This window comes from Lepidochelys kempii, chromosome 4 (genome assembly GCF_965140285.1).
Source record: "Lepidochelys kempii isolate rLepKem1 chromosome 4, rLepKem1.hap1, whole genome shotgun sequence".
Taxonomy (NCBI): Eukaryota; Metazoa; Chordata; order Testudines; family Cheloniidae; genus Lepidochelys; species Lepidochelys kempii.
The window spans coordinates 24,152,767-24,165,758 of NC_136383.1; the positions used below are offsets into that span (position 1 = coordinate 24,152,767).

The 12,992-nt window shown below is 42.6% G+C and overlaps 1 protein-coding gene across 20 annotated transcripts in view; it reads right to left on the reverse strand.

Annotated features, from left to right (window-relative positions):
• UNC5C (unc-5 netrin receptor C) overlaps positions 1-12,992 on the reverse strand; it is a 398,261-nt gene that overhangs the window by 84,644 nt on the left and 300,625 nt on the right. For all 20 annotated transcript variants that reach the window (XR_013635678.1, XR_013635677.1, XR_013635666.1 and 17 more), the window contains 3 exons: positions 11,445-11,636; positions 9,793-10,137; positions 7,103-7,190 (listed from right to left, as the gene is read on the reverse strand). Coding sequence is in view for 4 of the 20 variants with exons in the window: in XM_078852440.1 (XP_078708566.1) it covers positions 7,103-7,190; positions 9,793-10,137; positions 11,445-11,636 (625 nt within the window). In the remaining 16 variants the exon portion in view is untranslated. The remainder of the gene's footprint in view (positions 1-7,102; positions 7,191-9,792; positions 10,138-11,444; positions 11,637-12,992) is intronic.

Below are 12,992 nucleotides of genomic sequence, written 5' to 3' on the forward strand. Positions count from 1 at the left end.
CATGAGGGATTAAGGTTTGTTGGAAGGTTTGAGTTTGACAAACAACCCCAGTGCTGACCTTTTGGGGGCCCCAATATTCCACCCCTCCAACACATACTAAAAAAGTGAATAGGGGAGCCCCTTGTGCTGCTCAGGGCCCTAAAAAATTGCTTCGTCTTCTTATTCCTAGTGCCAGCTCTGGCCCAAAAGAAACAATCCCCCAAACTTTCCAGGCTGTAAAACATACATATCCAAGAAACTCATCTACTTTTGCCTCCAAGAGGAGGGAGGAACAAGATTGTCTCTTCCTCCGCCTCCTGCCTCCCAAGCCCAGCGAACCCTTCTGGAAACGTTCACATGGAGTGGTGTTCCCCATGTTCCATCAGGCACTGTCACTGCATTTCATCCGAACGGTCCTCGGGTGGGGAGTCCAGACAGAATCATTCCCTCTCATACTCAAGGGAACAGGATAGGAAAACCCTCCACTTCCCACTCCAGCAACTTTGCACTAAGCTGCCAGAGCAGATAGCAATGGAACCCGCATGGATTCCCTAGAACCCACAGGCAATCGGTCTTCATTTTTTAGCACATGATTGCTAGGTAAGACCTGAGAGTTGACTAGCAACCTTGTTAGGAGAAACTACAAACTTCTACCTCTTAGTGCACAGCCACTGAAGTACAAGAGCATTTCCCTGACTTGCTGCTCCATGGAATTCAATTAGGATATTTTCTGACCCTCCCCAACAAAAGAGACACATTACGTAGGACGGACCCTGGTTGAAATTCCTCTGAAGGTCACAATGAGGATGTGGCACTTCCATAGGCCAAGGGAGAAGGCCACTTAGCCCCAGGAGGCAGCAAAGAGGGAAAGAGGACAGTGAGCACACTCCTGAAGACAGCAATGGTGTGCAGAGAGTCTGATGACATGTGGGAAGAGGGTGGCTGTTGGCCAGGAGGAGGGACGCCTGTTTGGAGAACATTCCTGTGGATTTTTCTGCGCATTTCCCCACTATGCAAACATCCTCATCCCTACCACAACCAGTTCACAAACATAGTGAACATTCAACTCTGGCTTAGTTCAATTGGGTTCAAGGTCAACACGAAAGCTTCACTCAGCTCTGTTATTGCCAAGTGGGATCCAGCTGGCAGCCCACCCTGTTCAAAGCAATAGGAGTAAATCATATAGAAAAACATCCTGCTAGAAAGCAGTAAATAGAGAAAACCACTCTTGCCTGTCCCTACCTTAACACATTTACAGAAAACAACTGTCCTGTGACTGCCTTGAAGGGGCACCAGCAATTATTATGAACCATTAGAGCCCCACTTCACTGCAGGAAAGGTAAAATTTTCACAGAGATCCTCCTGATCTCACACACTTTAATGGGGATGAAATGAAAGAAAAGCCTCACAGTGCTCCGACACCCAGTCCTTTCAGTCATCGGAAAGAACAGCGTTATTAGGTTGTGGAGGGAACTCTGTCAAATTCTAGTTACTAGAGGGCTCCTGCAAAATAGATCTAGCGGGGAAGAGTTTAGAAGAGCATGGGAGGAAAGAGAGGGAAGGGATTTGCAGGACTTTGAGGAAGAACAGATTTCCTGATTTAGCTTGAGCTATTAGAATTGCTTCATATTTTTCTGAAACAAGTGTGAACTAAATCTCAGGGGGCTGCAGATATGTCCCCAATCTCTGTGCTACTCTCGCTATGCTACTTAGGGTAAGTCTAAGAGGACCAAATTCCATTCCCAGTTACATTCATATATCTGAGAGCAGGGTCTGGCTCAAAGTTTCCATTATAAATCCCATGTTCCAGTTTTATATTTGGACTTTCAAATGTCATCAGCTGGAAACGCTCTAAAGGATTTTTCAGGCTAGGCACAATACATTTCCCATAAGTTATTTTGATCAGTTTGCTGAAAATATCTATGGAGGGTACACACACAAAGTTAAACTCCTCAGGATTTCCAAGGGTTTATTTTCCAAACTCAAGCCCACGCTTCACCTTAAAAAGTGAATGTCTGAAACTAGTCCTTTATGTATTATTCTCTTCTGGGTTTCTTTAGCAGTGCAAGCTAGCTTGCTGCATCTATGTGCTGCTCATTACATTCACCACATTGCTGTTCCTGGGTGTTTGAGGAGGGGACAGGTTGATGGGTTGGAACCTGGGTGACTATGGTGTTATAATATGTAGTATAATATGTCTGGGGAAGTGATTGATGGAGTCTGGGGCAGTTTTAAGTGCTCTAGGAATGGTTACAGATAATGCAATAAGGCCCAGATTTTTAAAAGTATTTAGGTGTTGCTGTGTTCAGCATTGCAAGGCCTAACTGATTTAGGGGTCTAAATCTCATTTTCAAAAGTGATTTAGGCACTTAAGAGTTTAAATGCCATCATCTGTCAATGGGATTTTGGCTTCTGCATGCGTAAATCCCTTTTGAAAATGAGATTTAAGCTCCTAAATTAATTAGGAGTTTCAACACTGAGAGCATAAATACCTTTAAAAATCTAGGCCTAAGTAGCTCATGTTAAATATAGTACACACTGTTGCTTTTAGAAAGTGTGAAGAGCATGGAGTTCTAAAGAGGTGCTGGGAAAAATCTAAGTCAAATACACATCTGAATTATCCACTGTTGCGGTTCAGTGATGAGACAGAACACAGCTTTATGCAAGCAAACAGGCTGGTCAGCGGAGATGGGCTGTTCTGCCCCCCCTGCCTTCCACCTTCTCCTTTTATTATATTTCTCCCCCTAAGCATTACACACTGCTACACAAAGGAATGTATGACGTTGATTCATATGCTTAGTTACCATCCTTTATCTACTACAATCCTGGTTCTCAGGCCTTGAGCCCAGGCTAAAGAAACCTCCCACAGTTGCTGTCCAAACAATCAAGTTCTCAGGGTTCATATCTAGCCCTTGTCCTTGGATAGAGCAATGTGTGCATTGCTCCTAGGAAACAGTCAGGGTGTGCCCCGCCTGCTTCCAGGTGGAATAGCTAGACATTAACCCTTCAATCCACTATCACTTAATGGTCCCCATATTAGGCATCTCAGTTAGCAGCAGCCTGAGGTGACATACTGCATAGGAGGAAGTGGGCCTCAGAAGGCTTTTCTGCAGTATAGGAATCTGGGAAGAAGTTGCAAGTGGCTGACTGGCCATCCTCCCCGCTGGAGAAAGTAAGGTAGTAGCGGATTGGGACTGAACAATCTCATTATGCTCTGCATACTCTTTACCATGTCTGATCACCCGGTGAAATGAGCCTATGCCAAGTCCCCCTAGCGTCAACTGGCACCTCCATATATGTATGATGTGCTCTGCTTCCTCCATGGCATATTTGACCTCATGTTCTCCTCGCGCACAAAATCTTTCCTGCAACTGCAAGACCTCCTCCTTCCATTTATGCCTTCATACACACACATTTATTCTGCTTCTCAGGTAGCACTACTTTAAACATGCCCTCTCCAAGATGATTTTATGCACAGTACCACCTGCAGTGCAACTGCTATCATGACTCATGTAGAGTGGATTTTATGGCCTCTAAAGGAAAGTCAAAACAAGGATTGGCCTGCTACGTTGGGTGCCCATCACTGAATGGGAGAAGAGGCAATGATTCCTTCCATGTCTGAAGAAGAACTAGCAGGAGTAATTTCTGGGTGACTCATTTGCACACACTCTGCCTTCCAGAAGGAAGTGAAACAGTGGAGAAGGGCAGAGAAATTTAATGTAGGACACTATCTCAGCTGCACCATTCAAATAAAGCCACAGGAAAGTCTCCTTGGGTTAGCTAGAGTTTCCCTCTTCAAGAGATGGACACTTTTTCAGTACAGGTTGCTAGTCTTTTTAAAAATATAGCCCAAAGTAACATGGAAAAAAATCAATATGGCATGTGAATATAGACGAGGCCATTTTTGTAATTAGCCATTTTCAAAACAGAGGGCATGAATAATGTAAGCATGAAGGTCTTTTTTATTTAATTTTTCTTTAAACAGATTATGTTTCACATGGTTCAAAAGACTAGCAAGCCAGAGAACAGTGCTCAGTATTGTTCGGTGTATAAACAGCTGTGGCTAAGTGCATAACAAAAGCTATCAAAGGGCTGAGCCAAAAAATGGATTTAGCTATAAGGAGGAGAAAGAGGCATAACACTGTGTAATGATTACTTAGTTCTGCATTTGTCATTTAGTCTTTGTGCACGTTATTCCAGCCTAACGAATAGGATTTCTCCTTTCTCTTCAGCAGGTTTGCTCAAATTGCTGCTAGTAATACCTTGCCCTTTTAGGCCTCCTTTCTGCCAACATTAAGGGCCAGACTGTGACATGGACCACATGCCGGGAAGTAAGGAGTAAGGAGCACTTTTGTATATCAGGATGCCAGTTACCTAGCCCCTGTGTCTGGGTGTCTAGGAGGAAGCAGGACTACATTTTCTCCCTTGGGCAGGAAGGGGGGGGAACAGGTAGAGCCTTGGCTCCATTCCCTACTCATTGGCTGGAGTAGTTGAGCCAGTGCAGGGTTAGATAATATTTTGCTAATGGTAGAGGGCAGCCGAAAATTGCTATTCCCTGGGAGCAAGCAAGGTATTGAGATTCAGCAGTGTGTCTCAGAATGACAATGTTGAATCACTCTTCCTGGGGTGATATAGCCTATGTCTCACCCCAGGCTCTGAATGTGTGCCAAAGGTAATAATCTAGCCCTAAGTAACTTGTCCTAGGTCACAGAGAAGGTTAGGTGAAGAGAGGAGAATATCAAACTGGAAGTTCTCACTCTCAGCCCTCTGTTAGAACCACTAGGTATTATGGTGACAGGTTTCAGAGTGGTAGCTCGGTTAGTCAGTATCAGACAGGCCAGTCCTCGCTTCCAGACAGCCCCACAACCTGAAGCAAATACTCACCAGCAACTACACACCACACGACAAAAACACTAACCCAGGAACCAAACCCTGCAACAAAACCCGGTGCCAACTCTGTCCACATATCTATTCAAGGGACACCATCACAGGACATAACCACATCAGCCACACTATCAGGAGCTCGTTCACCTACACATCTCCCAATGTGATATGTACCAGCAAGGCCACTCTGCCATGTACATTGGCCAAACTGGACAGTCTCTACGCAAAAGAATAAATGAACACAAATCTGACATCAGGAATTATAACGTTCAAAAACCAGTAGGAGAACACTTCAGTCTCCCTGGTCACTCAATAACAGACTTAAAAGTGGCAATTCTTCAACAAAAAAACTTCAGAAACAGACTCCAATGTGAAATTGCAGACCTGGAATTCATTTGCAAACTGGACACCATCAAATTAGGCCTGAATAAAAAATGGGAGTGGATGGTCATTACAAAAACTAATTTCCCCATACTCATTTCCCCCTACTGTTACTCACACCTTCTTGTCAACTGTTTGAAATGTGCCACCCTCATTACCACTACAAAGGTGATTTTTCCTCTCTTGGTATGCTACTGTTAATTGAATTGTCTTGTTAGCACTGACCCCCCACTTGGTAAGGCAACTCCCATCTTTTCATGTACTGTGTATATATACCTGCTACTGTATTTTCCATTCCATGCATCTGATGAAGTGGGTTTTAGTCCATGAAAGCTTATGTCCAAATAAATTTGTTAGTCTCTAAGGTGCCACAAGGACTCCTCATTGTTTTAGGTATTATGGGTAAAACTTTCAAAAATGCCCAGGAGCCTCATTTACAAAGCTATTTAGGCACCTTAAAGATGCTGAGAGGAGCCCAGTGGGATTGAAAAAAAGTGACTATGAAGGTACACTGCACTTGCTTAGGTGCTTTTGAAAATCCCACTAGGTACCTACCTGCATCTTTTGACACCTAAACACCTTTGTAAATCTATCCCTAGGTGACTTGGGCACTTATAAACCTAAGTCTCATTGTCTTTCACAAGACTTAAGGGGAGCGCTTCAAAGTCACAAACAACACTTAGGCACAAAATTGTATGTGCCTAAATACCATCTGGGCCTTTGAAAGTCTCTCCCTTAGGTTCCAAAGTGCTTAACTCCCTTTTGAAAATGGGGTTTAGTCTTTAATTACTAAGGCGTTTCTGAAAATTTTACCTGACCTCAGACTCTGTCCGCATTCTGAATCATATTTTAGTGAGTTAACTAGCAAGTACTTTTCATTTTCCTGTATTAAAATGGGCTCTTATTTCATAAAATGATAGCTTGGTAGAAATTTGATGGTGATGATAATAATTAATCATTTGAACAGGCTATCAGAGGGCTGCATCCTAATCCTGGCTTAACACTTAGCATGTCCTCCCCTCAGCTTCACATCTGGTTTCAGAGGCTTGTGTCAAGACTGCAAACAAGCTGGGAGCCACGGAGGGAAGGAATTTCTTCCAGTGCTGGCCCTCTTTAGAGTCGGTCTTCTGAAGAGGAAGGCATGGGCCTGGTGAGGGGTGTATGAAGCTCAGCTGGAAAGTGCCTCCCATTTGGCTGGGAAAGTGGCAGGGAATTCTAGAGAGGTGATATGCTGACGAAGTAGCTTGAACCTGGACAGTTGCACAGGCACACAAGGTTGGCAAGCCTGTGCTAATTGTGATATGTAGCCTCAGCTCTGAATAGTGGGTAGCATGGAGTTGCAGTGACCCAAGCCATGCCTCAAAACGGTGCTCTCTGGTGGGCACAGGAGGCAATGCACAGGCTATAGCATCCCTATGGATAACCCAATGTACCCTCTTATCCTTTCCCAACCACTGCTTCCTCCACTGGGATTTGTGGTCCCCAGGGCAGCATGGAGCATGCAGCCCTTTTCCCTCCTCTATTCAACTGTGCAAAGGCCCTTTGCAGAAGGTTACCACACTCTCTTCCTGCTGCACTTAATTCTTGCTATTCATTATTCTCACTTCTAACTTGGATTCTGCCTCCCCTAAACTTGAAAGCTTTTTACAGAACCTATAAAAAGCAAATATCAGAGCTGGCTCTGTGGCCGGGTTATCCTCAGCTCTGACCTGTGTCTGCTTTAAAACCAATAAGCAGCCTCAACACAATTGGCTTTGCATAAATATCTGCTGATCAGAGATTGTAGTTAGTATATTTTCTCAGTCCTGTTCTCCATAATTAGTACTCAAGCAAATTAACTGCAAGTAGAGTCTTTTACCTCATGTTCTCCTTCCTGTGAACTGTCAAATACATTTCATAGACTCTTCCCGGGGGAACAGCCCCGGCAGGGATCAGCAAACTTACGCCTGTAAAACAGAAGAGACACAAATAAAAGGAAGTGGAGAAAGAGAGGCAACCAGGTCTCTGACGAAGACTGACAGGAGATTTGATGATGCCCTACATACCAGATTCCCAATCAACCCCGAAGAAATAAGGTAATATTTACTGTCGCCCTGGCTTCTGTATCTGTCACTTGATTGGTTACCGGTTCCTCCCATGTGTCTGTTTTGAATTACTGGAGTGGAGAACTGGATATTTCCCCTCCCCCTTTGTTTTATTTAAGGAACAAACAGATGGCTACTTTGTTGCCTACTTTGTAAAATGGGGGGAAAACCAACAATTCTGTCTAAAATTTCAAACAGCTGCAATGGAACATCTCTTCCCAGGCATTTCTTTTTTAACAAAAAACAACAAAACCCCAAAACAACAGAGTACTGGCCCAGGAAACAACAAGAGCCATTTCTTTCTGAGAGGAGCTGGTCATGTGGTCAGCATCCAGTGTTTAGAGGTACTTAACTTCTAATTACTCAATAGTTAGGACAAAATGGGGATACTTGACATCCCTTATATGCCCATTCATAAAGAGTGGTCCAGATTCCAATACCCAGTCTTGGCCGGTCAAGTCTGCCCTGCACTGAACACAAGTTAGTGGCAATTAGTGATGTGTTTGATTGCAGTGCATTGTGCCTTCGTGATGGCAGTTTCACAGATGTAGTGACTGGCTCCCCAGAAAATGGACAGTTCTTTTTACCACGAGGCACAAGTACTCAGTAGTCCACGCAGCCGGGCAATTCTGGACCAGCTGCCATTGCTGAACTGGAGCGATCAGTAATCTATGGTAGGGATTTTAGTTTCTCCTGCATAAAATTATAACTGGACAGCTGAAGCAAACCTATTAACAGAATATTCACAAGGATATTAGTGTGAGAGTGAGTGTCAGAGTGAGAGTGAGAGAGAGAAAGAGAGAGAGGAAATGGCCTTACAAAATGATTTACCGGACAGTCCTAATCAATATATGAATAGTTTGGGGCCTGGCTACATGAAACCACCTCTCTCTCTATGCAGTACATCCACTCTTGTGACCAGTGGATGTGTTTGAGCTGGAGTCCCTCCCCATTGTTTTAAAAGGGAAGGTACAGCTGGCAGGCTGTTCTTCATGAATGCCTTTTGACTTCGGAACTTGTTTCCCTCTGGGTCTGTCACAGCCCAGGTACATTAAGCTTCTGGGCATGCTGCCTCACCCATGTATTTCCTCAGATGTGCAGGGAGGGATTATAGGGACTTTTGACTGTTAATTGGTAGGTAAATATTACTGGAAGCCCACCGTATTGGGTTAGAGCTGATGGATATATTTGTTCCTGTTTGTTTTAATTATTTTTAAAGTGCCCCTAGCAATAGATATGTACTTCTTCACCTACAAACTGAAATTAATATGTGAATTAAATTATATATGTCTAACAGACTTAGGAGCACATGTGGAAAGCACAGTGTAAAGTAACCTGAGAACAAATTGGCCTCTAAACTAGAAGAGCCTGAACTTCAGGTCTATAGCACTATAGACTAGATTTTGAGCAGAGCTCAGCAAACCACAATCAGGCCAGATTTTGTTTTTCTCCAGAACAGCTCAGCACCCATTTAGGCCCCTAAATGAAACACATTCAATTTTCAAAAGCATTCAGCATCCAGTAAGAAGAATAGGGATCACCAGAGGCTAAGGGGTTTTGGAAATCTAACCATTTCATTTGGTATCTAAATAGGAATGCAGTTGTGTTTTTTGTTTGTTTCTTTTAAATCTGGTCCTGGTTGCAGGTGCTGAGAACTTAAGAAGCTGGCCCTGAATGTGGTGAAAATTTGGTATTCTACCAGATTTGAATATCCACCCCAGCCCACTTCTCTTAATAGCCCATCACACTGAAGCTGGATTAACTGAAAATTTTGGTTAACTGGAGTCCTGCTATCCAGCTAAATAACAGCGTAGCCGTTTTCCAAGTTGTAAACATAACTTAGTTTTTTTTCCCCCTTTACTAACTTGTGCTGTTCCTGAAAACCTTCTAAGAAAGAAATATGAAAAAGACACACTTAATGTCCTGGTTTCCTTTGCCATGTAATCTCTGTTAGGCAAACTATTCAATCACCTGCAGAAAATTAGTATTCTGCTGTCTTGATTCAGCATTGCACGGTCTGCAGTACACTGGAACTGGAACAACTGATTTGTTTTCTAATTAATTTGTCCTTTTTATGTACGATAACAAAAGTGAGTCTTTCTGTCTTGAAGTTGGGTTGTTTGGATTTTTGGGCGGATCTATATGAAAGGAAAAGGTCAAGGATGCTGAATCCCACTTCACACAGGGAAGTTCCGAGGTCTAAGGAAGGAAGTGGTCACAGTCTTCTGATTTGTTGTTAAAGAAGACCAGGACTTTTGGGAAAGGATATGTGAAATAGCTGAGTTAAACCTGAATGGAAAAAAAAATGCTGTTTGAGCTAAACACAGAAAAGGCAGATTCCAAGCAGCGACCTTGTTTTTTCTGCCGAAAAGAACAGATAGAAGGTATTGCTTAAAACCACCAAACCACCACCACTTTTGAAATCTCACTCGGTACCTCTGAAGCTGATATGTGCAGTACTTACCTGAACTGGGAATAATCAGGTGACCCCCAAGGGAGTTGAAGGTGCCAAAAGCAGTGCATGATGGGTCTGTTTGCCGAGCAAGACTCTGGTTCTTCACATTCAGGGTCTCGTTTTCCAGCAGAGACTGAGTTACCTGTGGGGATAACTTGGATGAGAAGTCAGACAGGTCGTCCTGGGGAGTGACTGCACTCGAGGTACTATAGACCTTGATCTTCAGGTTGGGCAGTGGATCAAGGATTGGAGAGTTGGTCATTGGGATTTTATCAGAGACATCATGCAAGGCGTAGACAGGACCTCTGTACATGGCTGCAGCAGATGTGAGGTCTGGTGGCACTGCCAGGAGATCTGTGTTAGAAATGAGAAAAAACAACACAGTGTTACCCACGGCTGTATCCCCATCGCTGAGGACTTCCTTCTGCGTGAAGATTTAGTGGTTCCATTCTATTCGTGTCTTCATACTGAAGGGAATGATGAGCAAAGCCCTAACGGACTGACATTCTTCTCCTTTTGTATCCATCCACACATCTCCAGGGGTTTACATAGGCCCTATAGCTACAGAATCTAATTGCTGCACAAACCTGAAGTGCAACCCTACTCCAAGGATTTTTAACATGTATTCTTTTCCAGTCTGCACTCTGACTTCAAATATGACACGCCAGGCCTTAGTACAAAAGACTCACTATGACAAAACCAGTTGTATTAATTAATGGTCCTTCCATAAATGCTAAGTATGAGAATCATTAACCTATTTATTCAACTAGTCCAAAGACAGAATGATAGAAAGAAGAGATAGAAAAGACCGATGGGGTCATCTTCCTCGTCACCCACAGCCAATGCAGGATTGTCACCAGTGGTATGTTGTACAGTGCCTTCTGCAGCTTAGCTTTAAACAAATCCTTGGCAAAGGAAGTGCTGCTCCTGCTAATGTTCCATTTTTACAACTCTACTAGCCGGTTTTACTTTTTTCTTGATGTAACTTTAATACACAAAGAATGACATCAAAAGCCAGAAGTTTCAGCCCAAATAATGTGTAGCTTCCAAGAGCCAGTCTTGGCTTTGTGTGTGTTCATTTTCTGTCCGATGATGTCTGCAAATAATTATGCTATTATTAACTGGTGACAGACATTTTGACCATTATATTATGTTTTCCACCCACTGAACCTTGCGCCTTGTTTACACAGAGCAATGTTTCATCTCTGAGTAGTAAATACCTCTCACACCTCTCTCCATGCAGTCAGAGAGGTCACAGTAAATATGATTATCAGACAGTAAAATGGGAAATATAATGTGATGGAATTACTTTAATAGAGTATTATTCTAAGACATGGTAGAGTGAATCCTGTTTCTGTTGTAGCCAATGATGTATTTGTCACTGACTTATATACAAACCCTTATTTCTTCGTGTCTCTGTGTGTCTCTCTCACTCTTTTTCTCCTGAAGTTTATACTCCTCTGTTTCATGCTCTAGAGTAGGTCTGAAAAATCCCAGCGTAAGTTTTTAGCACTTGACTATAAGAAACAAATGAGCATAACCTTTCTTTTTTCTATGAAGGGACAACTAGCATCTAGCAAATATAATTCATACAACCCTGAAGACCATTTCCTTACGGCATCTGCCTGAATTGATCTACGTGAAATGAAATGACAACTAACCTTGTCTTGCAGCCTTGATGTTAACGGGTTGGAATCCGCCATTTAGTGCTGAGGAGTCTATAATATCTGACTCAAAGTCACGGTGGTTCTTCCGGTACACAAACAGTGCCACAATCACTGAAATAGCCAGGCACACGATTACAGCTATCACAATGCCAACGTAGAGAGCTACGTCATCTGAGTCAGGAGCAGCTGGAGGGACAAAAGGATGAAACATTGTTCAGCGGTATCTGGTCACAGGAATTTCCAATAATATACATCCATATCACTATCATTTCCTTCAGACATTTGTTACCTTTTTTATAGCTTAACTGAAAATCCACCTCCAAAGCTGTATAACAGGGCTGTTCCCTTTCAGTGGAAAAATTATCCTAGATTTTTCTTAGCTATTTTCTCATGCTTTATATAGCTATCTATCTAGTAACTAGGCAGCATAACAAACCATTTATAACTAGACTTATAAAGCAAATTTAGCTAAAGGGGCTATAACACCATAGCAATTCCTGGTGAAAAATTCAATGTTAATTTAGTGGTACATTGGATAACAAAAAGGTTTTTTACTTCATGTCTTACTTTAAAAATAAAAGGCCACTTTTTGTGGACACGCCTGACATGTCCTGATAATGTGTGTGTACTGAGTTAGAATATTCTTCTAAGTGTAATATTCCAAGTCATTAGTTTCTTTCCAGAGCATGTCCTACCTCTCCCTACACCCCATTTGAGACAAAAATCCTGCAAAAACAGAGCAAAACAAATGCTGAGATCTCATTAGTGGAAAGAGACAAACGCTTGGACAAATGCTGAAGCAAGCACCATTTACTGAAAGCAAAATTCAACGAGGAATACCATAATTTACAAAAGGCAGCCAAATTCACTGTAGGTCTCCTTTGGGAACAAGGCCTGACCATGAGATTTTTGCTATCTGTTTCTACCATAACTTTGGAGCTAATCCCAGGGTAATACCTAGCACCACTTTCTACCAGATATGTTTCCAAAAGGCCTGAATACATGATCAAAAATTGATGTATTGTGTGTGTCGCGAAATATTCCACTGTTAGAGGAAGCATACAGAGCGAAGAAACTGCAAACAGATCAAATCTTTCTCGTGCACTATTTTGGTTTAATATAGAGCATGTGAAAGAATTTTTTTGTTCTCTGCTTTCCCAAGGTGTAAGCCAGTCTCCCTTGCAGGTGAGATATGGCAGATGTTGAAAGGGACTCATTAAACTATCTGCTCTTAGCTATTATGTATTCTTAAAATCTCCATTGTTCAAAATGCAACCCACTTTTGTCCATCAACAGGTTCTCAGGAAGCAGAATTCTGAGTTCCAGCCTGAAGATGCTATATCTCCTCCATATTCTCTCTCTCTTTTTAACCAAACATTTATAATAATTTCATATTTGACAGTTTCCTACTCCTCCTTAGATATGAATAGGCTTCTCCCTTTCATTTCTGGCTTTCAAGCACCAGTTAATCCCCTTTCCTTTATCCATCTATTAATGACGACAGTCATCATGCCACACGAGCCGATTGCAATGTTGTTGTAG